The following is a 22,829-nucleotide window of genomic DNA, read 5'->3' as shown; positions in this document are numbered from 1 at the left end:
CCTGCATACTGAATAACCCAGTTAAGAAACCTTTATCTCTTTTCTGGGGTGCTATAGTGAAGGTCTAGCACAAACAAGCAACTCTTCAAAGCAGTTATTAAGTTATTCAAGCACAGTTTCATTTATCTGAGATTGAATCTATGCAAACAACAATTTTCAAACAGTTCCTAATGGCATGGAAGTTCACAAGGTACTACATAATATGTAATCATTCTTGCCTTAAAATCGATTTATCTCAATGTTGTTTTCTATAAATATTGCTTAATCTAATGGAACTTCTAGAGCTCTACTAGAACAAATTAATTACCTCTTGAATTTTTTCCAGTATCTAGCATAATACAAACCATTAGGTATAGTTGCTAAAATAGATAATTTTCTGCACAGCTCTTCTTTCTGAAGATTTTTGGAGAAACAGAACTTACCTTTATGAAACAAATAATTTTATTCTCCCATGGGGCCTTGTTATGCTAAGAAAAGTAATTTTGATAATAAAAGCTTCTATTAGGAAACAGATTTTCAGTAACTTTGAAATATGTGAATCAAATTTGCTCTGTAAGGACTTGATTCACAAAAAAATTTACACAATTGGTAAAATATGCATGATTAGGACCAATTTTAACAAGGTTATAGTTCCATTATGCCAAGAAACATTAATATTTAAATGCTCCTGAGCCTGAAGAATATTTTTTCATTTAATTATTTTCATTTATTTTTTACATGACTGTGAAATACAGTATTAAAGGATCAAGAACACACTTGTGTTTCTGCACCTGTTAGATGCAGTTAAAAGCATCTTGATACCTTTTTTCTGTATTCTGCCCCATCTCTGTGAGTCCCTTGACCATGCTGTTTGTGCTCTCACAATTCACAATGAGTTTTCAGTCAATTTTATCCTCTCACTTAAGATGTGGAGAATATAATTATAAAATGTACATCATATCTGAGAAATCATGGCAGTCAGGTGAAGTTCCCGATGAGTGGAAAAAGGGAAATGTAATCCCCCATTTTCAAGAAAGGGAAAATGGATGACCCAGGGAATTACAGACCAGTCAGTCTCACCTCTGTGCCTGGCAAAATCTTGGAGCAGATTCTCCTGGAAGGCACGCTAAGGCACATGAAAATCAACAAGGTGCTTGGTGACAGCCAGCATGGCTTCACCAAGGGGACATCCTGCCTGACCAATCTGGTGGCCTTCTATGATGGAACTATGGAACTGATGGACAGCAGTAGAGCAGCTGATGTCATCTACCTGGACTCGTGTAAAGTGTTCAACACTGTCCCACACGACATCCTTGTCTCTAAATTGGAGAGACATCAATTTGATGAATGGACCACTTGGTGGATAAAGAACTGGATGGATGGCCGCACACAAAGAGTTGTGGTCAAAGGCTCAATGTCCAGCTGGAGACCAGTAATGAGTGGTGTCCTTCAGGGATCGGTGTTGGGACCAGTCTTGTTTAACATCTTCATTGCTGACATGGACAGTGGGATTGAGTGTGCCCTTAGCAAGTTTGCCGATGACACCAAGCTGTGTGGTTCGGTTGATATGCTGGAGGGAAGGAATGCCATCCAGAGGGACCTTGACACGCTTGTGAGGTGGGCTGATGAAGTTTAACCATGCCAAGTGCAAGGTCCTACACCTGGGTCAGAGCAATCCCAGGCACAGCTACAGGTTGGGCAGGGAAGAGATTCAAAGCAGCCCTGTGGAGAAGGACTTGGGGGTGCTGTTCAATGAGAAAATGAGCATGAGCCAGCTGCGGTGTTCTCTTGCAGCCCAGAAAGCCAACCATATCCTGGGCTGCATCAAAAGGAGCGTGACCAGCAGGTCGAAGGAGGTGATCCTGCCCCTCTACTCTGCTCTCATGAGACCTCACCTGAAGTATTGTGTGTAGTACTGGTGTCCTAAACATAGAAAGAACATGGAACTGTTGGAACAAGTCCAGAGAAGGGCCACGAGGATGGTCAGGGGACTGGAGCACCTCCCATATGAAGACAGGCTGAGAAACCTGGGGCTGTTCAGCCTGGAGAAGGGAAGGCTGCGTGGAGACCTCATAGCAGCCTTCCAGTATCTGAAGGGGGCCTATAGGGATGCTGGGGAGGGACTCTTCATTAGGGACTGGAGTGATAGGACAAGGGGTAATGGGTTAAAACTTAAACAGGGGAAGTTTAGATTAGATATAAGGATGAAGTTCTTTACTGTGAGGGTTGTAAGGCACTGGAATAGGTTGCCCAGGGAGGTTGTGAATTTTCCATCCCTGGTGGTGTTCAAGGCCAGGTTGGACAAAGCCTTGGGTGACATGGTTTAGTGTGAGGTGTTCCTGCCTAGGGCAAGCGGATTGGAACTAGATGGTCCTTTCCAACCTTAAATATTCTATGATTCTATGATTCTATTATACTTGCCTGTAATAAAATTTATATCTTTTTCATATGGGGAAACAGTGTCCAGCCATAAACTACATTTTGTTATATCCATCCCCAGCTTTTATTCGTATGTCAAAGTTCTACAGCTCCTGCAACCTGGGAAATGATCAAGAATTTACTAGTGTTAGCAATGCACTGAGTCAGTTTGAGATTTTCTAAGCATGTGTAAACCTAAGAAAAACAGCTAAACAGCTTTTCAACTCTCAAACTTAAATGCTTTAGTGAAGCTGAGCTCATTCATGAGCTGTTCTGGCAGTTCTGAGCAGCACATGTAATCTTTCTTTATGTAACTACACTCTTTTTCTCTATTCCCTAGAACTTTCTTAAAAATACTAGGCATACACAGTATTTTGTGTTATTTCTAAACAAAGTAAAATTCCATGATGCTTACAGTTAATTAAAGTAAAAGATGTAAGCAAGTACTTATTTTGTTGATTTCTAGGAGGCATAACTTCAATTAGCATATAGGTGAATCTTAAATCATAGTTCTGGCTTGTTTGTCACCCATGCTCAGCTCTCCTTTCAGATGTCTTCTTCATCTCACCCCTCTTTGTTCTCTATTTGTCTTTTAGTGATTTCAAAACTGCTGCTTCATTTACACTTAGAAGACAAACCTTTTCATGATACAGATTCCCATCTAAGCAATATTTCAATCACTAGCTAAAGATTAAAAATCAATGTCTCTATTTACTGAGGAAGATGCTTCAAGTCTAAAAAGAATTGACTTGTTTGGGGTTTTTTATAATTAATGTGATCAGCATCAATATTAATTTGCAGACATCTTCAGTCTGATGATACCTTTTTGCTGCTGTGGTCAAGACAAAATATGAAACATTGAACATGAACATAAAATGTTAAACATAAAACATCTCCTCACCTCTCTTTCAAAACCAATCTTAGAAAGGCAATATCCAGAAAAGTTCTTTAGAAGATACTTCATAGCAATCTGTAAAGCAATCTGCAGAGAAATCCCTTCAGTCTTTGATACTTCATAAGCAAGGATTGTAACAACAATCCTCAGGGGTTGAATGGGGACTTTAATTTCCTACTTAGTTTTCATTTGGCCCTTTGGGGTAAAATGAGACAATATTCAGAGCCTGCCTTCACTTTATTTTATTGTATGATGAACCATGTCTGCAAAGAAGGCAGCAGAGAACCTTCTTCTATCAAGAATACATAGGAATCCTGGAAGACAGAAGCAAGAGAGACAATTAGGCAATACCGAAGGACCACAGAGGCACTGCAGGGTGATAGACAAATCCAAGGACTAAAGCTTTGTGAGGATCCTGGGTAGGAACTAAGCTGAGAAGCTGTCTGTCAGTACATAAGATAGACCTTCTATAATGATTATGTACCGAGACCTTTAACTCAGAACTGTGCCACCAGAAAGGTAAGGAGTTTGCCTTCTGCTGGTCGTGGCAAAACACAACTATATTCCCTCTGATGAAGCCTGGGTATTTTATCTTAGTAGTGAGAGGCAGAGGCTAACGTGCAAACATACCCCCTTCTGTCATCACACACTACTGATTTCCACAGGCTACTTGTCTGATTAACAGCTGATGCCAGTTTCCAATCATCAGTATCAGAGAACTGTTATTTTTTTAAAATACCTTAATACTCTACACATAACCTAATAATTGCAAGAGAAAAAACTCCCTAATTGCAGTCTAAACTGGGGGACCAAGACAAAAAGAGAATCTTATACGCACTGGCCCATTACGTTCCCCTCAGTTTTTAAGGATTATTTATATGCCATTTGTATTACAGTCACATGTAAAGGGCCAGAACTTCCTGGTACCTCCGCTCTCCTGCAATATACTGAATCATACAATAAATGCCAGCCTTTTCTTTAAAAACTTTAAGGTAGGAAGTATCTGCTTGCAAGTATTGTACAGATCACACCATGCAAAACATTTTAAAATGAAAGTCTGAGAAACCAATGGGCTGTACCTCTCAAAGAGTGTGTATGTTATGCATCCTGTAAGGTTTAACCCTGTCTTGCTATGACGTAGATTTATGATTGCTTGGGATAGGCTAAATTCCCTTTAAGGATGCTGCCATGTATTTCTCATTAAAAAAAAAAAAAAAAGAAAAAATTGATTTTCTACATTTTAGCTCATTCTTGTATCCAAGAGGAAAAAAAAAAAGGATAGATAAGAAATCCACAAGAAGATGATGGAGAGGCTAGGATGTACAATATAAGAGGATCTGTACAAACACTAAACAGTTAATTCCCTTGCCTTATTTAGTAGTGTATATTTATCAGTGTTTTCACTGTGAGGGTGGTGAGGCACTGGAATGGGTTGCCCAGGGAAGTGTGAATGCTCCATCCCTGGCAGTGTTCAAGGCCTGGTTGGACCAAGCTTTGGGTGGTATGGTTTAGTGTGAGGTGTCCCTGCCCATGGCAGGAGGGTTAGAACTAGATGATCTTAAGGTCCTTTCCAACCCTTACTATTCTATGATCCTATGACCATCTGATGTATGTACACAGATGTACGAATATATCTTTTTCCTGTTTGTCTCTCATTATCAGTGATTTTCCCCAAACTGTATCTTCTTATACATCTGGTTTGTAGGCAGTACCTTGTCTTTTATCTTCATATAACCATTCTCCTCCTCAGTTCTCAGCACAGCAGCCTGTTTCTTCCTTTCAGCTTCCACACAGCAATAGTCCCCCCCCCATATCCTGCCCCCATGTTTTGCTATATAGATATGCAGTCCCTCAATTCTCAGCACATGCACTCATTTAACTTTTTTTAAACTTGGGAATCCATCTCTTTTGCTTAAGTTCTGCTGGGTTCTACTTGAGGGAAAAAATGTGCTGGGACTCCTTATGTGCCTAAGGGAGAGTAGCAAGTATTTTAGGCTATGTTGTCTTATAATAAGAAAATCAGATACATTATTTGTCTAGGGTATAATCATGTAAGTTTGCTCTACTTACAGTCTGGAAGACATACCGAACCTTACTGTTTTAAGTTGGGACACTGTGAAATATAAGCAGAACTGACCAGACTGGTTTTTTTTAAAGAGCTTTTAAAAATCTGTAATCACAATTTTCTTTTTATTTTACACATAGCCATGAAAGCATAGCATAGCAGATATGAGAGCACACATTTACACTGATAAAACCAGTAAGATTTTACACACATACCATCACACACAGTCATAATACTATAAAATGCAGCATATGTTTTAAAGGTCTATCTTTATCTTTTTTCCTCTTTTTGTTCAAGCAGCTTTGTTCTTGTTTTATCACTTCTCACCCAGAATCTTTGTGTCTTCTCTCTAGTTTGAGAATGAAACAGTATGAACACCACAAACTCTGCATGGAGTTCAGGAAAGTCACTATTACAACGTTGGTTCCTGCAGTTTTCATGGCTTCTTACACAGACAGAACCACAAAAAGGATGCTGAATCTAGGGCAATTCTTCCAGCTCTGCACTATACAGTACGTGGCAGTGGGGAAGCTGAAGGACTCACTATGTATGTCCAGCAACAATGAAGCAATCCCTATTTAATGAGAAAGAAGAAAAAGGCATTTTTTATCCCAGATGCTCAAGCATTCATCCTTCTATGGAGTTCAGCCTTTGTACAGGGACACTGCAGCTCCCTTGCAAAATACAGCTATCAACTTCTAACACAATTATTTTATCTCATGAGCCTGACAGAAGCACATATTCTGCTATAGTTACTTTTTTTTTTCACAGCTATTCACAGAACTGAAAATTAATTATTGTTCTCACTCTTTCTTTCTCTCTAATCCATCTTTGTCCTTAGATTCTATTTCCTTCTTGCTCCCTATTTCCTTTTGTTAGTGGAAAAGGGCGAAAACAGAAAACAGCAGTACCTGTGGGTATCTCCTGGGTTGAGATACCCACTGTTTGATGGACTGCTTCTGTACCCAGCATCAACAGGGGTTAGATAAAACATAGGACATCTGGAAACTACAGTCTAGCAGTTAGGTCTTTGAGTGAGTAGTCAGCAGAAAGGTTATGCTCCTGAATGCTGTCTGCCTGTACTCATAACATAAATTCAGCAAGACATAGTATATTGTTGATTATTCTGTAGTCCTGCTTTCATTCTGGAATATGAAGTAGCACAAGAAAATTTTCCTGCTATGGATGTCTGGGGAACATGCTGAGCTGCCCAAGAAACATGTAGGCATTGCATAAATAGATGTGCCTGGGAGGTGCTTGGTAAGAGAGAGGGTATTTTTTTGCATTGGTTTAGCTTTGTTTTCTGAGGATATGAAACTCAGAAAATTCAGTGAGGCTCAATTCAAAATTAGCTATTTTAAAGTATGGAGCAAGAACTGGAACTTTCAACGTGTGTTTGGTGATGCTAAAGTGGGGACCATCCATCCTCTTGCAGAGGCTCTTCAGACTCTGGAGGACCACTGTCAACCTGCTGCCTGCCCTTGATGAGCAAGTAATATCCATAAGCTGCCTCCTGATTGTTTGCAACCACTGGAAACTGTAATCAAATTGGACAAGAGGAGAGAGCTCAAGTATGTTGAATTCCTTAAAATGTTATGAAATTAGACAGCTGAGTAGAAGGAAAAAGGTATATGTGTCCATGCTGAAGAAAAGGTTAAGAAGCTTAGTTGCCACTGGACATCAGAGAATCAATAGAGACAAGATGTGCTACTGATTAAACTCCTTTCATTCTGCTGCTCTGGGGACAATATTTTCAGCATTTAAGTGTGAGGGAATTTTCTGCACCTGGTGATAAACCATGTTTAATCATTTTTACATTAGTGGTGACTTTCACCTAGCTAAGTGATTATCATTGTAGTGTGCAATGAATTTATCAATTCTTCTGGATCTGTTACCTTTTGCAAGTTTGGTGCATTGTTTTCCTAAACAAAAAAAAAAAAAAAGGAAAAATATCTTGGCTGATATTTTTATTTAGACTTTGAGGCATATGTTTTTCTACCTTTTTTAATTTCATTTAAAAACTAGGTACACTAGGAAGTAGGTAAAAATGTTGTAATTTCTCAGCAACTGCTATTTACCAACTTCTGTTGTGCACCAGTTCATGTAATCATCAAATCTAAGATGTTGAAACTGGAATTAATACTCCTTATAACACACATAAGATATTTTAAACAGCAAATCAATAATGCCAAAGGCTATTTATATACTTAAATACCTAAGAATAAAGTTGGTGGGGGTTTTTGTTGTTTTTTTTTTTTTGGTGGTTTTTTTGAGTTTTGTTTTTTTCCCTTGAAAGATTAGCTGAGAACTAATTATAACTATTACCTCAGTTTTCAATAAAAGGCTTTACCTTACTGCCAGACAACAGTGGAAGCTAGGCTGACTATATGAAGGAAGCTAGAACAGAGGAAATATTTGCATACTAACTTAAAAGAATCTTAGTTAAACCATCTGAAACTAATACATACATAGGATACTGAGGTTGCATGTTTTTCTCTGCCACGTGCAAAGAATAATAATTTATATTAAGTTAGTTGCCATCTTAAGCCTCATGTTTTCTGCATGGTTTAGTACTTTCAAAGTGGGACAAGTAATTATCTCTTACATAATAAACCATCTGCGTGGATATAATTAAACATTTGCTCAGTTGTGTTTGATATTAAACCAGAAAAAGAATGTGGTTAAGTAGCATTTATCATGCAAAAGATGCCAAAATCAGCTGAAAAAAAACCCATCTAAAACATCCTGGTTAGTTGCTGAGCTTTTGAAGGGGTCTTGAATAGATCTCAAATGTAATGCTGCATAACTCAGGTTGACATGGTAACGTGCATAGTAAGGAAAATCTCAGCTTTATTAGCAACTTCATTTTAATTCCCTCCCCTTTTCATATGCTCCTCTCAGTTTCTGGAGTAAATGTATCTTAAGAGGCTCTGATTGTAACTCGTAATTATTTGGCATAATTAAGATGGTGTGCTAGTCTTTTATTTTGTAGGCAGCAGAGTAGTAGCAGGAATGTAAGATGAATCCCTAGCAGCATTTTTAAATGACCATGTTAAATTTAGTGCTGTTCTGAGACAGATTATGTGTATTGCTTGGTTAATGGGATGCTTGCTATATTAGGACTGATCTGACAGCACTCTGCCAGAGGAAACAGGCAGGAAAGAAGAGATTTTCTCAGTACAGTTACTCTAACAAACATACAAGCTGTTAAGGGTCAATGACCAGAGCCACAGGCCCTGAAGACTCTTGCTGAGAAGACAAAACCAGAAGTGCCATAGCTTGAGAACACAGGCTGCAGAAATGATAGCAGGGTATAAAAGACCCTGTAAGACAGAGACAAGAGCAAGTCTGCAAGACCAAAACTGAGACATAGTCAACACTTTTGGAATATCTGGATAAAACTGAGGCTTCATAAATGACCATCACAAAATTGTGGGTTTTAAAAGTAATATAAAAACATCTCTTTAGATTTTTTAAAATAATTCTTTCTAAATTTTTATTTCTTCTCCCAAGTAAACCCTACTTTGTTTTTAGCTAGGATTCACATCTTTATACAGTTCCTAATCTTCTTCTGTGCATGAGAGAGCACTACAGATTGGTGTATGGTGTGGGATGTGTCTGGCACCTTATAGCATGTGATTGAGAGGGAGGGAAGGAAGAAACTGCAGAGCTAGGATATCATCTGAGGAGGAAGATAGAGTAGGAAAGTAAAGTGCTATGCTGCATGAATGCATAAGGTACAGATAGAGCTGAAGAGGAGAGGCAGGATCTGTTTCATTGTGTGACACTTGACAGGTCTGCTGAATTCAGAATCCCAAAGGGACTCAAACTCATCCAGCCTATTGGGTATGTCGTGGATGATAAAGCGAGTACTTCAGCTCTGAAGCTGGCTGAGGGATAGGAGAACTGCAAGATTCCACAGAGGATAAATAAAGGCAGACTTGGAGTGACCAAGACAAGCTTAGCTGAAGCTTTCCCTGCAACCATGACGTTTCCCTGCAACAGCTTATCACTTAGAAAAGTGAGATGTTATCGTAACACTAGACAGCAGTGTTATAGAGTGTTCGTCACCTGGTTTTACATGGTTTTACATGTGGTTTACATGGTTTTACATGTAGTTTACATTCGCCACATGGTTTTACATAGGAACCTTGATTTACCATGGAAATACTGACATCACTTTGAAAGAGATCTCTTACAAAGGAAATCTGATCAACAAATTAGAACTTGAAAAGAAACCTGACCAATGAAAGAACAGAAAAGTTCCTCCTCTTCTGTGATAACTGCATAATTAACAAGATTGAAAATGGTTGAAACTAGCTTTCATGACAGCTTCTGGATCCATGTAGCTCCACACATCTAATATCTGATTCCTTCCACAATAGCATTCCAGAGCATCAAAAACCAAGCCGTCTTTTAAACTGACAAGTGGATTTTCTGTTGTTCACATAATTATAAGCATAGTAATCCTGATAAAATAAAACTGAGGAAACAAGACAAGATTAATTATTTGGAGGCAGTTTCCCTTAGGCCTACACCATTCAAAATGGAAGAAAGGAGAAATTTTAATGTCACTGTCTACTATAATATCATCAATTAATTGTTAAGCTTAAAAAATGCTGGTTTTTCACATGGACTTGCTTTACTGAAGCTTCACAAACTAAAACCATGCTTGATTAAAGGTCCTTTATTTTAAAGCTAGGAAGAAGTATAATTCTGTTTATGTGAAACAGCCCTTTATAAATTTTTAAGGGATTTTTTACACTAAACTTACTAAAGCAAAATAAATAGCTCTTCAAAACAGAGGACTCTGAATTCTTAAACCACGATACACTTTCATGGCAAATTAGGTTTTGCTTTGTTATCATCTAAGAGTATGTGGATTAACTTGCTTAATACTACTTTCATTCCTATAAACAACGGTTTGAACGTAAGTTCTTCCTGGCTGTTAACAGTAACAGCCTCTCTTTATCAAGATTAATGTGTAAGGCTATATGTGAATGTATTTCACATTATCTGCACTGAAACTTTCAAACTGTAACCACATGAAGAAGCAGAAAAAGAGTTAATCTGGTGATACAGCACTGCCAGCTACCCTGTGTCTTCTACGTCTCATTAGTTTCCCCAAATAAACAAAGCTACTGTATAGATAACAATGACCATAGTTCTTATCAAAGGACTAAACTGACAGTCCACAGTTTTAAAATTGCAGAAAATATCTGTCTACCCCAGGCTAGAGTTATTACCTTACATTTTCTAATATGTAATTGTAAATAGCTGGTCTTAAAGATATTTAATTTGGAATCATTTCAGATCATTGTAATTTAGACTGGATGAAGAGTTTTCCAGGTCAGATTTTAAATGAACTCTGGGCTAACTAGTTTAGTTCAGTAGAACTGAAAGTATCTGCAACTGCCCAGAAGTGTAGCATATTTGGCAGATTTCAGTTTTGTATTTAAGCTTCTGAAGTCTGAATTCACTTTCAGGCATTTAAATTATTTCTTTGGGGAAATGGGAGAACACTATCTGTTATGTTTACTTTCCTTCTCCATTTACTAACTGTTTAGTTTATTTCAGAGTCTCTAAATCTTATTCTTTCTAACTTTCATTCTTTTTCCTCTTTGTACACTGTTTTGGTTGTGCATCTCTGACACAATCTGTGATGACTGGGAATATTATAAGTTGTTCTGATTTTACCTGATGCTACCACAAGTCACAACTACTCTTAACAGTACCATTGCTAATTAAAACACTTCAACTATCAGGCAGAAAAATGTTACTGCCTGTATATTTACATTCATTTTTCTTTAGTGATAAGGTATTTAGGCTTGATATTTGTGATTATTTTGTTTGTCTTTTATCTGATGAACCTTACAGCTACGAAAAACCTTAGAGTGGCTAAGTATATCTGAACTAGCATCAACAGAGATGTTATTAAAGAGTACTTCTCTAGACCTTATATTTTCAACAATTTGGAACTAAAATTACTTGCTGCTCAGCAGCTTAAAACAATACATACTATTTATCTGTGCACTAATGGTATTAGTGGGGAAGAAATCTTTTAAGATTTAATCTTTAAGATTGCTGATTAATCTTTAAGATTATTGTTAAAGTTGCTGATTGATGGCCAGCTGAACATGAGCCAGTTTGTGCCCAGGTAGCCAAGAAGGCCAAGAACATCCTGGCCTATATCAGAAGTAGCGTAGCCCTCAGGACTGGGACACTGATCATCCCCCTGTAGTTGACATTTGTGAGGCCACACCTCAAATACTGTTCTCGGTTCTGGGTCCCTCACTACAAGAAAGACATTGAGGTGCTGGAGCAGATTCAGAAAAGGGCAACCAAGCTGGTGAAGGGTCTGGAGAACAAGTCCTATGAGGAACAGCTGAAGGAACTGGGAGTCTTTAGCCTGAAGAAGAGAAGGCTTAGGGGGGACCTTGTCGCTCTTTACAACTACCTGAAAGGAGGATGGAGAGAGGTGGGGTTCTATCTTTTCTCCCAAGTAACAAGTGATATGACAAGAGGCAATGGCCTCAAGCTGCACCAGGTTTAGATTGGATATTAGGAAAAATTTCTTCACTGAGTTGATCAGGCATTGGAACAGGCTGCCCAGGGAAGTGGTGGAATCACTGTCCTTGGAAGTGTTCAAAAACCATGTAGATGAGGCCCTTAGTGACATGATTTAGTGGTGGACTTGTCAGAACTGGCGTAATGGTTGATGATCTTAAAGGTCTTTTCAAACCCAGTTAATTCTATGGTTCTATGATTCTAAGATTACCATGATAGTTTGAGGTTGAATCTCAAGTGAGAATTTAAATTCTCAAATGAGAATTAAATTTGCAGGCATAATGTAGAGAAATCTTTAATTATGAAATTGATTCTACCTGCTGCTATGCTTAGCCATAGGTGGTTGGGTGGAAAGACCATCAGTAAAGAGGTCTTTCCAGACCATGTAAGCAGTAGACCATGATCCCTCCATAGTACATAACCACATGAGGAGAGAAGTGTTAGCCTACTTACAGCAACAGCTGGTGCCTTACACCCTTAACGTGTGAGTTAACCGTGGGAAAGGATGGCATTCAAATCCTCATTCAGAAAAGATATATGCTGCTCAAAGGATCAGATCCTGGTTGTAACAGGTGATGTGGAGCCCAGCAGATACTGACAACCTCATGCAACTGGTGCATTGGAAAAAAATGGCATGTAGAAGGTGAAAAATCTACTCATAAACAGTGAAAATTTGAGACCTCCCAGGACACTAAATGTTTCCCACTTCATTTCTCCAATTTGAATGACCTGAGATGTCTTCTGTTGCTTTCCCTTTACTGCCATCACACATCCTTTAGGGGTTTGAGACACACTGGCTGATTACTTGCTTCAGATTGAGCTAAGGGCTGTCTTTCCCTCTTCTCACAGAGGTCTGCCTCAGCTATTGCGATGTTCCAACCCCCTTCTGACTGATAAGACCCATATGGGAAAAAAATTATTTGAGGATCACCTCAGTAATGTGCCAATAGTTGGTGCAGAATTTCACTCTCTAAATTCTAATTCTTAAAATAAAAGCAGTCCTTTCTTAAAAATAATGTTTGTAAAAATTGTGTCCCGACCCTAGCCCTTCTAACTTATTTTTAAAACACTGGTAAAAGAAACCACCATATATGCTGTTATTGGGTTGTTAAAAAAACTGTGCACAGTTTGTGCATTTATATTCATAAAACATTCCAACTTTCCTCAAATGAAAAAAACACTCCCCAAATCCTCAGCTTAAATCATGTGAATACTACTGAGATTGAGTTGAGGTTATTGTGAACATACATATTCTAAATTATTTAAAATGCTTCTGCCAAAGTTTAGGAGTCAGCAAAGAACATCAATTTACTTTAATTAGTTTGAAGAAAAGACCAGGAAAAATTCAGATCCTGCACTTAAGAATTATTCTGATTCAACTTCTTGGCAACCTGGAAAGGAGAAAGACGATAGGAACAGTTTACTCAGATAAATATCGTGCTATCCTACATGATGATAGAAAATATTTTGGAGATGGATGGAGTTGTTTCACAGGTAGGAATTGGCCTGCCACACAGATAGTTCACTTAGAATTGATAATCCCAAATGACAGGGGTTTAGGTTCAATTTGTTAACCAATACAGGCAAGCAAATCAAATCAGCCAAAAAGCTCTTTAAATACCCTTAATCATATCTGAAATAATACTACCTGAAACATCTCAATATCTGAAAGAAAAATAATAAAGAGACATAAGTTTGACAAACCATGCTGGAGGTGACCTAGTTAGAATATCTATGGAGTATCAAAAAGTGAAATACCATAATTTCCCAATACAAAACACTTCACTTTACAATGGATCTCTCTGCAGTGGACAAGCACGTAGGAATAACTTTAGGAATGTTTGATCCAATGACCAGCATGTAGTTACATCTGCTGTATGCAAAGAGTTAACTGCTGGTCTGTAGTCTGCTTTTGAAAGGATGAATTTCTTGACGAAGTCAGTTATAAGCAAATGAATGAGACAAAGAAGAGTCTTTAACAGAGAATGATTTTACCAGATTCTAAAATTGAGTTGTGCAGTTAGAGAGGATATTGCCATTTGTTAAAAAAAATTCTAACTGAAGAGAAATAGAGGGACAAATAATATAGCAAAATCTTTTTATTTACTCATTACTGTAAGTCCAGACAAGTGAAATATCAACAGATGCAAGAAATCATCAGTGAGACATCTTAAAGTCAGGAGTACTAAGGACAGAAAGGAATTTAAAAAAAAATAAAATATTGTGAACAAAATTAATCTGAGCAAAATCATAGGTCTGTTATTAGAAGCAGACAGTTGAAAGTGACAATAACAAGGCAGAACAGACAGAAATACTCCATGAATATTTCTGCATAATGCAGTCCCATCCCAGTCATATATGCCATATGGTTTTCCCTAAAAATAATACTCAAATATTTTTTAATACATGGGTAGTTTAACTCTAAGAAGAATTTATTACTGGTCTGCCTGAAAATGCTGCTATTCAATACATTATAGAATATTAAAGAAGTATTAGAACCTGCATAAAGCCAGGGTTACATTTAAGCAACAAAAATTATGACCTAAATTATACAATTCGAGCTGTGCTGGAATCAGTAGCAGGTAAAATAACTGAAGGCCTGATATGTGATATAATCAATACAGAAGATGACCATGTAATTAGTGCCAATAAGCATGTCAAATTAGGTAGCTTTCTGGGTGAGACTGCCAAACGTGATTGATGAAGATGACTGCATCGACATACGCTTCTGTAAAACAAGCATCCAACAGGACATCAATCTAATTACGTGATCAGCATTATACAAAATCAGTAACATGTAATAATTAATTAAAAATCAACTAAATGACAGATCTCCAAAAGTAACTATAAACAGCTCATCATTATCCCTTGGGTAATATTAGAGGAATTTGTGGAGTTCTGCTCTCTTCCATGAGTGAGTTTTTCCCAACGTGTTAGTGCTTGGTGCCAGGATTCTGCCAGCATAGACCAGCCCAAGCCTCGGCAGCACCCAGGGTACTAGTGCAGCTCCAGTCGCTTGGACCCCTGCTGAGAGATGGCACAGGCTGTTTGCTCAAACAGGCATCTGTGACCACACCATCACCAGTTCCCTGGGCCTGGTTTGGTGTCCAGAGAGCTGAGTGCCTCTCTGACACGAAGCAGAGTGAGCATTAAACACACCCTTGACACCAGCGCCTTAGAGGTTTGAGCCCCACATTTTAGAAAATGCTCTCCTCTGCTGCTACATAAATTTATGAGTGATCTGAAGAAACATTCAACAAGCATTAATGGTAAAAATTGCAGATGACATAAAATGCATAAAGAACTAAATAATGCAAAGAGAAAACAGTTTTTCTGTGGGGAAATTGACATCCTTTAGTAAGCCAGGATCATTTGAACGTGCTTTTTGAGACAGCTGAATGCAAGGTCATTCAGCAGGAACAAGGAATGTAGGTCACATTTAGAAGTCTGGAGACTGTGTCCTGGAAAGCAGTGACTCTGAAAAGGATTTAGGGGTCACAGTGGTTAGTCAACTGAAGAGAAGCTCCCAGAACGTGTTTCAAGGCATTTGGTGCTGCCTTCAGATACAGGAGTGTTTGGGGGTGACATAAACTGCATCCAATTCTACCGCACGCTTTTGACAAAGGTGCTTAAAAATTAGAAATGTTCAGAAAAGCACTGCTGGAATTCTGCTAGATCTGGAAAACTTGATTAACAATAATAGAGATTAAAAGTCCAAGTTACTTACTTTACCCAAAGTGGCATTAAGAACTGGCTGCATTGTGGCTTATAAAAATCCATTTCCAACAAGGAAAAACAACTCTGTCAACAGCAAAACAGTATGCTCTTTTAACAGGGTGACCATAGGCCTGTTGAAAAAAATTATGCAGGTTTTGTTTCTATTTAGAATTGCACTGTTTTAATTTGAGGGCAAACATGAAATTGGCAAAGGAAAAGCATCTTTTAAAGTTCTTTAAAAAGAAAAGCATGGCAGGTGAGCATGACAAAGGCAAAGAGACTTCATGGTATGGTGTTGAGTCTTCAGGTTGAATACAAAACTGCAAATGAACAAAATAACACATTTTAAAAGACATTTTCCTATTGGGTTTATATGTCCGTGTTGATTCATGTTGTATTCTTTTCTTTTCACCGTTCTTATATTTTTAACATAATCAGAGTGAAGACCTTTCTTGAACATCTGTGAAATATTTTGTACATTCAGGCTAGACGTAAATAATACATGTTGGAGAGATGTAAACACCAATGGGAGAAATAAATTATGTACGTGAACACAGGGCACTGTAGCTAAAGTAATGAGTTGAAACATAACAAACTTCCATTAACTTGCTCATCAGAAAAAAAATCCTTATAATTGGAGGAATTCAATTTTGAAGAGATGTCTCCTTTGGGAAGTAGAAGCCCCATTACCTGAGGAATTTAAAATGAACTGCACAAAACAGCAGTGAAGAATGTTAAAGACCAATCCTTTATGAGGACCATGACTGTCTTTTCCATCTCAAATCTTTGTGATCTTCTGGTTTTTCGTATAATTTAAGACTATAATGAATAGTTTGTTTGTTGAGCTAAAAAGGAAGCGGTTTAAAGAACAGAATTTTATTGCAAGATTACCAGAATTATTTTAAAATTAGTTTCCGTTCTCTAATCTAGTACACCAACATCACCAATATCCCCATGTTACATCTAAACATAGACCAAGAGATTTTCAAAACCAACAGACTGGTGAAACACAGTGTGGAGGTTTTAGGAACTTGCTTCTGAAAAACATCTATCTCTGCTAAAGTACCTCAGCACTCCACTGACCATTGGGGAAGAATTAAGTGCCTTAGAACAAGATCCACAAAAACTAAGCTAGGTGGTAAAAGCGTACTGAGGACAGAGCAGTACCCTGACTTCCAAATTTCTTTGATGTTCAGGTGTTTTAATGCTATTATTCCTTTGAGCAGAGGTTTTCCTGAAGGTTTTAGGTGCTTGTTTCTCTTTTAAAAACTAAGAAATCAAGTGGAGCATGAAGAATCCTGTCTCTGCTCTATAGTTCAGAGATTAAAAAACTCCTCCTGGACCATGAAGACACAGCAACAATTAATTTTTTTCTTTTAGGGAATCTCGTGTCTTTTAAGAGCCTCTCTGAGGACTATTCTAGGGGAATAGAAAAGAAGGGGAGTGCTCCAGCCTCTTCCTTTGAGCTTCTTACAGTTTTTGTAGACTGAAGACTTCATTTGCCTTCAGACAGATTAAGCAGGAGCCTCTATTCTGATTAGAGGTCTATGACTGGGAACAGGGCACCCTGGGCTTAAGCCCCTGCTCCACTGATTGTTTCTGGATTTATGGATATAAACCACATAAATGGTCTATAGTACAGACACAAAAAGCCATCTTTTGTCCTTCCCAAGTGAGTGCCATATCCACAAGGTTACAGACTAATTCCCTCTCTCTGATCTAATGCATTTTTAATTCTTTCAAAGTGAGCAGCTTTAGCAGAAGGGACAGACTGTTTTCTTCTCTTCCATGTCCCCGTGGACTGTGGGCTGTTTACCTGACAAGTAGAAGAGAGTTGAAGTCTTTGTTTTCCAAAGGAAAGTAATCCAGGTCCTTTACCTGGAGAATGTCTTAACCACTGGAGTTTTTACATTAAAATGCAGAATAACCAAGCCTTTGGAAAGAAAGCATCAGTTAAAGCTGACTTTGTGTGGAGGTGGATTTAGCAAATGTTCTCCAAGATCTGAGGGGCTTGGGCGTGAGAGGAGCAAGTCAGCCAGATGAAGCCTGAGACGCCTTTGGGCAAATACAGCTTCTGGGGAATTTAAGCATAAAAACTGTAGTATCTATGGAGGTTAGTCACCCCCAGGGTCAGCTGTAACTGAGCATGTGGTGTGAAGGAGCCTGGATCCAGTTTTAGTACCTAAACTTCACATCAGTCCCACCTTCAGCACCCAAACCCTACCACAGGAATCTGGGGACTGGGTGAACCTCATAGAATCATAATCAGCTAGGCTGGAAAAGACCTTTAAGATCAAGTCCAACCGTTGCTCCAGGACTGCCAAGTCCACCAATAAACCATGTCACTAAGGGCCCCATCTACACGTTTTTGAACACTTCCAGGAACAGTGATTTCACCGCTTTCCTGGGCAGCCTGTTCCAGTGCCTGACCTCCCTTTTGGTGAACAAATTCTTCCTAATATCCAGTCTAAACCTCCCCTCGTACAGCTTGAGCCCATTTCCTCTTGTCCTATCACTTATTACTTGGGAGATAGACCCTCACACCTCTCCATCCTCCTTTCAGGTAGTTGTAGAGAGCGATAAAGACCCCCTTGAACCTTCTCGTCTCCAGGCTAAACGCCCCCAAGTTCCCTCAGCTGTTCCTCATAGGACTTGTTCTCCAGACCCTTCACCAGCTTTGTTGCCCTTTTCTGGACGCACTCCAGCAACTCAATAAAGCCAAGTGACACATTTGGTAAAAATACTTCCAGGGGGCGTTTTTTGGACGCCGGGCCGGCAGCTGCCTCCTTGCCAACCGCCCATGGAGCGCATCCCCCGGCCGGGGTTCTCCAGGGCGGCGGGAGACAGCGACTCGCGGTACGGCCGGGAATTAACTCAGCGGCAGCCCACTGGGACCGTAACCGATCGTCCCGGTTTGGCCTCTCCCCGTGGCCCCCAGCACAGGCGACAAACGGGGTCCCCTCGCACCCTCTGCCCCTCGGGCTGGGCACGCTGCCGGCGCGGCTCAGCAGCGCCAAGGGAAGAACGGGCTTCCTAACGGAGGAGAGCGTGAGAGAGAGGCGGCGGCACCGCCCTCCGGAGAGAGCGGCGGGGAGAGGCTGGTGCGAAGAGCCGCATCTCAATGAGGGCCGGGCTAATGCAAATCACTGCAACCGGCAGCAGCAGAAGAAAGGCGAAGCAGCTGCAGCTCGAGCTCCCCAGCAGCGCGCTCCAGCCAGGGGAGGCGTAACAAAGGCAGCGGAGCCGCTTTCTGCGGCAACTCCTGCGATTAGAGGCGGCTGGTGGCCGGGGGGGTGAGGGGGGAGCTGCCGCTCTCTAGCCTCATCCCATTTCGAGCTGCCGCCTTCCCTCTGCGCCCCACCGGCAGGTCCGAGGGAGAAGGTGTTCGCCAGGCTGCGGAGAACAGGTGAGCTCTCGGGCCGGGGCTTGTGGGGCCGGCGTCGGCCCTCCCTGCGCAGGGGCTGCGGCGTCGGGGCGCGGTGCGGTACACCTGTGCCTATTGTGTGGGGCGGCGGCCTCCGCCGAGCGCCGCAGCGCCCTGCCCGGGCTGGCCGCGAGTGCCGGTGTGGTGTGTGCCCGGCGGCGGGAGCGCTGGTGTCGCGCTGTCCCCCGTTCTGTTCCCCCGGCTGCCCGTCCCTCGGCACCCCGGGAACGCACCAGCTGCTTCCCCCGCGCACCCGGAGGCGAACGCACCTCGGTTTTGTCAGCATGTGCGGTTCGCGGTGCGCTACCAGTCCGCAGCTTGCTGAAGTGCTTGATGCCGCCTTCAGCGGGCTGGCTGTATGTCAGACACGTTTCCCCTGCCTACCCCAGCAGAATAAACCTCTCTCTTCTTGAAGACGCTGCGGCATGTAGCCACGTTTTAGCCCCCCCACAATGACTTGGTAGTGAGCCTGCTTCTTAGTCTCTGAACGATCTTCGCTGGGTGCCAGTCGCATCGCTGCGTGATGTATTTTTTTTCATCAGGTTGTTTTATGTAATTGATCACCCACACCTGCATTATAAATAATTCTTTAGCGGATGTACAGGGTGTGAAGTGTTGGGCATGGTGATTTTGCAGGGGTGTGTCCCTTCATTTTTCTGTCTCTGTACGTATGTGAATGTATATTTATGCCCACACAAACGGAAACATCTGATCAGATCAAATCGTTTAGGATTTCTTTGTCTGCTCTGACCTTGTGTTTTGAATGCGATTTTCTGCAACATAACAGGACTGTAGTGTTCCAGGGGAGCTCTATTTCCTTTTTAAAGGGCGTAATTGGGAATTACAGCCATTATTGATTAAAGCATATGTGTGTGTGGAAGAAAGGGCAGCAACTCGCACTTCTACCTTTCCCCATCCAAAATTGGTAAAGCTGAAAGTCTCAAAAAAAAAAAAAAAAAAAAAAAAAAAGAAAGCATATCTTCGTATAAACTTGCTTTTTGTGTGGGTTTTTTTTTTTTTTTGTGTGTGTGTCTGAAATGGTTTAACCAAATGAAATAGCAGACCTAAGAAAAATCCATTTTTGTTGGCACAGGCACAGCTTTTGAGATACAGTTTCTGGGTTGTGAGTTCTAGGATTGGTTAAATCTGAATAACAGGTTTTCATAGGAATTAGAAGTGAAGTAGAACAACTGACAGGATTTTTTTTAACATGGAAGCGTTGGTGGTATGTTCTTGACTCTAAGCTCTGGCTGTATTTTGTGTTTAAACTATAGACCAGTGTCAGTGAAATGCCACAGAAAGTGTTCTTTCACTGAAGTAGGCTGTATGAGTGTATATATACTGAGGAGAAAAAATGTAGATTAGTCTTTTTCTTTTATATGTATAATATGCAAATATACACTAGAATCCTAGAATACCTCAAGTTGGAAGGGACCCATAAGTATCATTGAATCTAGCTCCCTGCTCCTTGCAGGACTACCTAAAACTAAACCATATGGCTAAAAGTATCATCCAGACATTCCTTGAACTCTGACAGGCTTGGTGCTATCACCACTTCATACTGTATTGTTTATGTGCTTTAGATACCTTTAAAGTATTTACAAATATAAATCTTGCATATAAACATAAGCACACGATCCTGTGCTAATGTAACAGAGTAAGCTGTGAGCTGTAACCAAATCAGGGTAAATAATCTCCACCAAGGCCCCCCACTTGGCAGTGGTTGCCTTAGGTGCTTGTTCCAGTCAAGCACTGTGAAGTTGCTGAGCACATCCCCTACAGCTTTGCAGCATCAGGGTCCAGCTGTATAATCACTGCTTTAATGCAAACTTGTAAGCTAAAGTGCATCCTTAAGTCTTTCTGTATTTCTTCCTATTGCTTTACAACTGGTCCGAATATATTTTTTTCTTTTTCATGGTCACACAATTATGAGTGGTTGAAACAAAGCTTGTGCTTGCTATTATTTTTTCTTTTTATTGAAAATCAATGAGAGAGGCCTCTTCTAAATTAGGTCTGTGTGTATGTGCTATAAATAAACTTACTGTGCTTTGCTATTCTGCAGACAATGCAAATCTAGATGGCTCCTAAATTAAAAGAAATGTGTTTTCAACTTAATGATATTTTGATAATTCTATTTTTATAATATTTTTATTTATGAAGATTAATGTGCGACTTGTGTTCAGCCTTGTGTTGTTCGTCAAAAAGAAGTATCTACTTCCTTGATTTCAGAACATGTGAGCGTCCATATCTGTGATCTATATTGAACAGCTGGGATCATTTTGGTCAGAGCTGATGGGTTTTTGTCACTGTCAAGCACGGGAGGCACCAATTGATAATTTACTCTTCAACACTGAATTTATCACTCCTTTGGTGATGGGTTTGTAGGCAAAAGAAGCTGTCAGCCGTAATCAATTTGAGTATTAGGCTTAGGATATTAATAATGCATCTTGCAAATGTTACAGAGCACCAAAGTAGTTTTCTCATTGAAAGGTACTCATTTCCTGTCTCCCTCTAATATTTTATTTTTATTATTTCATTGCATTTGAGCACTTCTGTTTTTTAGTGTATGCAGAGTATTTGCACAAGGACAAATGAAATAATTTACTACAAAGCTTAGGCTGTAGGGAAACCAATATTTGGAACATGCAAGGACTGTTGAACAGTGGGCTTGACCCGCTGAGTAGTAGTCCTGATTCTCATCGCCAACCTGCAGCACCTGTTTCGCTGACGAGTTCTTAACTGCTTACTTGTTGGTGACTGCTCTTCTGAAATGGAACGTCTTGAGATCACAGTTGGAACAAACAGTTTAGTGAGATGAATGGTCTAGAAGGTAAACTGGACTCAAATAGCATTTGAATATAACATGAGAAGTAGAAAGTTGATGTGGTTTTTTGTTTTGTTTTGTGGGGTTTTTGTTTATTTTTTTCCACTAGCTCAACTTTGTCTCCTCATTTTCACAGTTCTTACTGAATTTGAACAAACACTTTTTAATGTTGCATATTACTAGCTGTTGGTTTCATGAGTGCCACTGCTATGCTGTATACAAGCCTAACTTGGTTTTATGGCCTGGCAAGAGAGGAAGCTGTAAAATGAATGTGTCAATGTGGCATGGTTTCATTCAAACATTTTTTTTTTCTCAACCTGAAAAGCAGTCCTGTGTAAGTGTCATGTATAGAACATGAATTTCCAAAGTGAGTTTCCTTAAAATGTGTAAGTTTCTTAAACTTTTTCTGGTTTCTTCTTCATCCCTTAGATTGAACTTCAGGATGTCCTTTGGGAGAGATATGGAGCTGGAGCATTTTGATGAGCGTGATAAAGCGCAGCGATATGGCAGGGGGTCCCGGGTAAATGGTTTGCCCAGCCCTACTCACAGTGCCCACTGCAGCTTTTACCGAACCCGCACTCTGCAGACCCTGAGTTCTGAGAAAAAAGCCAAGAAAGTTCGTTTCTATCGTAATGGAGACCGGTATTTCAAAGGGATTGTATATGCCATCTCCCCTGACCGGTTTAGGTCCTTTGAAGCTCTCCTGGCTGATCTGACCCGAACTCTGTCTGACAATGTGAATCTGCCCCAGGGAGTGAGAACAATCTACACTATTGATGGCTCCAAGAAGATTTCCTCTTTGGACCAGCTAGTAGAAGGTCAGCAGTAAGATTTGGAGGGATAAAGTTATGTTTGAGTTGGTGTTTGTTTGTCTAATCTGTTTTCTGTAAATAGGTAATGGTGTAGTTGTTCTTATTGATAAAGAAAAGCTCTTCAGTGG

The 22,829-nt window shown here is 40.0% G+C and overlaps 2 protein-coding genes and 1 long non-coding RNA gene across 8 annotated transcripts in view; all 3 read left to right on the top strand.

Moving 5' to 3' along the window:
* The window catches only part of LOC133207989 (uncharacterized), a 214,844-nt gene extending 213,111 nt beyond the window's left edge, over positions 1 to 1,733 (top strand). The window contains exon 2 of the long non-coding RNA XR_009724205.1: positions 1,661 to 1,733. This is a non-coding gene — a long non-coding RNA (uncharacterized LOC133207989). The remainder of the gene's footprint in view (positions 1 to 1,660) is intronic.
* Positions 1 to 22,829, top strand: part of SPART (spartin) — a 467,162-nt gene that overhangs the window by 64,308 nt on the left and 380,025 nt on the right. The window lies entirely within an intron of this gene.
* Positions 18,712 to 22,829, top strand: part of DCLK1 (doublecortin like kinase 1) — a 259,045-nt gene continuing 254,927 nt past the window's right edge. The window contains exons 1-2 of one of the 3 annotated variants that reach the window (XM_061345439.1): positions 18,712 to 19,047; positions 22,319 to 22,707. In XM_061345439.1, coding sequence (XP_061201423.1) covers positions 22,332 to 22,707 — 376 coding nt within the window. In that variant the 5' untranslated portion in view covers positions 18,712 to 19,047; positions 22,319 to 22,331. The remainder of the gene's footprint in view (positions 19,048 to 22,318; positions 22,708 to 22,829) is intronic. The other 2 variants (XM_061345420.1, XM_061345413.1) reach the window with 2 other exon arrangements.

Source organism: Neopsephotus bourkii, unplaced genomic scaffold (assembly GCF_033783945.1).
Source record: "Neopsephotus bourkii isolate Nb327-2 ecotype Australia unplaced genomic scaffold, CSIRO-AGI_Nbou_v1 NB_38, whole genome shotgun sequence".
NCBI lineage: Eukaryota > Metazoa > Chordata > Aves > Psittaciformes > Psittacidae > Neopsephotus > Neopsephotus bourkii.
The sequence above is the reverse complement of the archived record's forward strand: the minus strand, read 5'-3'. Positions and strand labels throughout refer to the sequence as shown.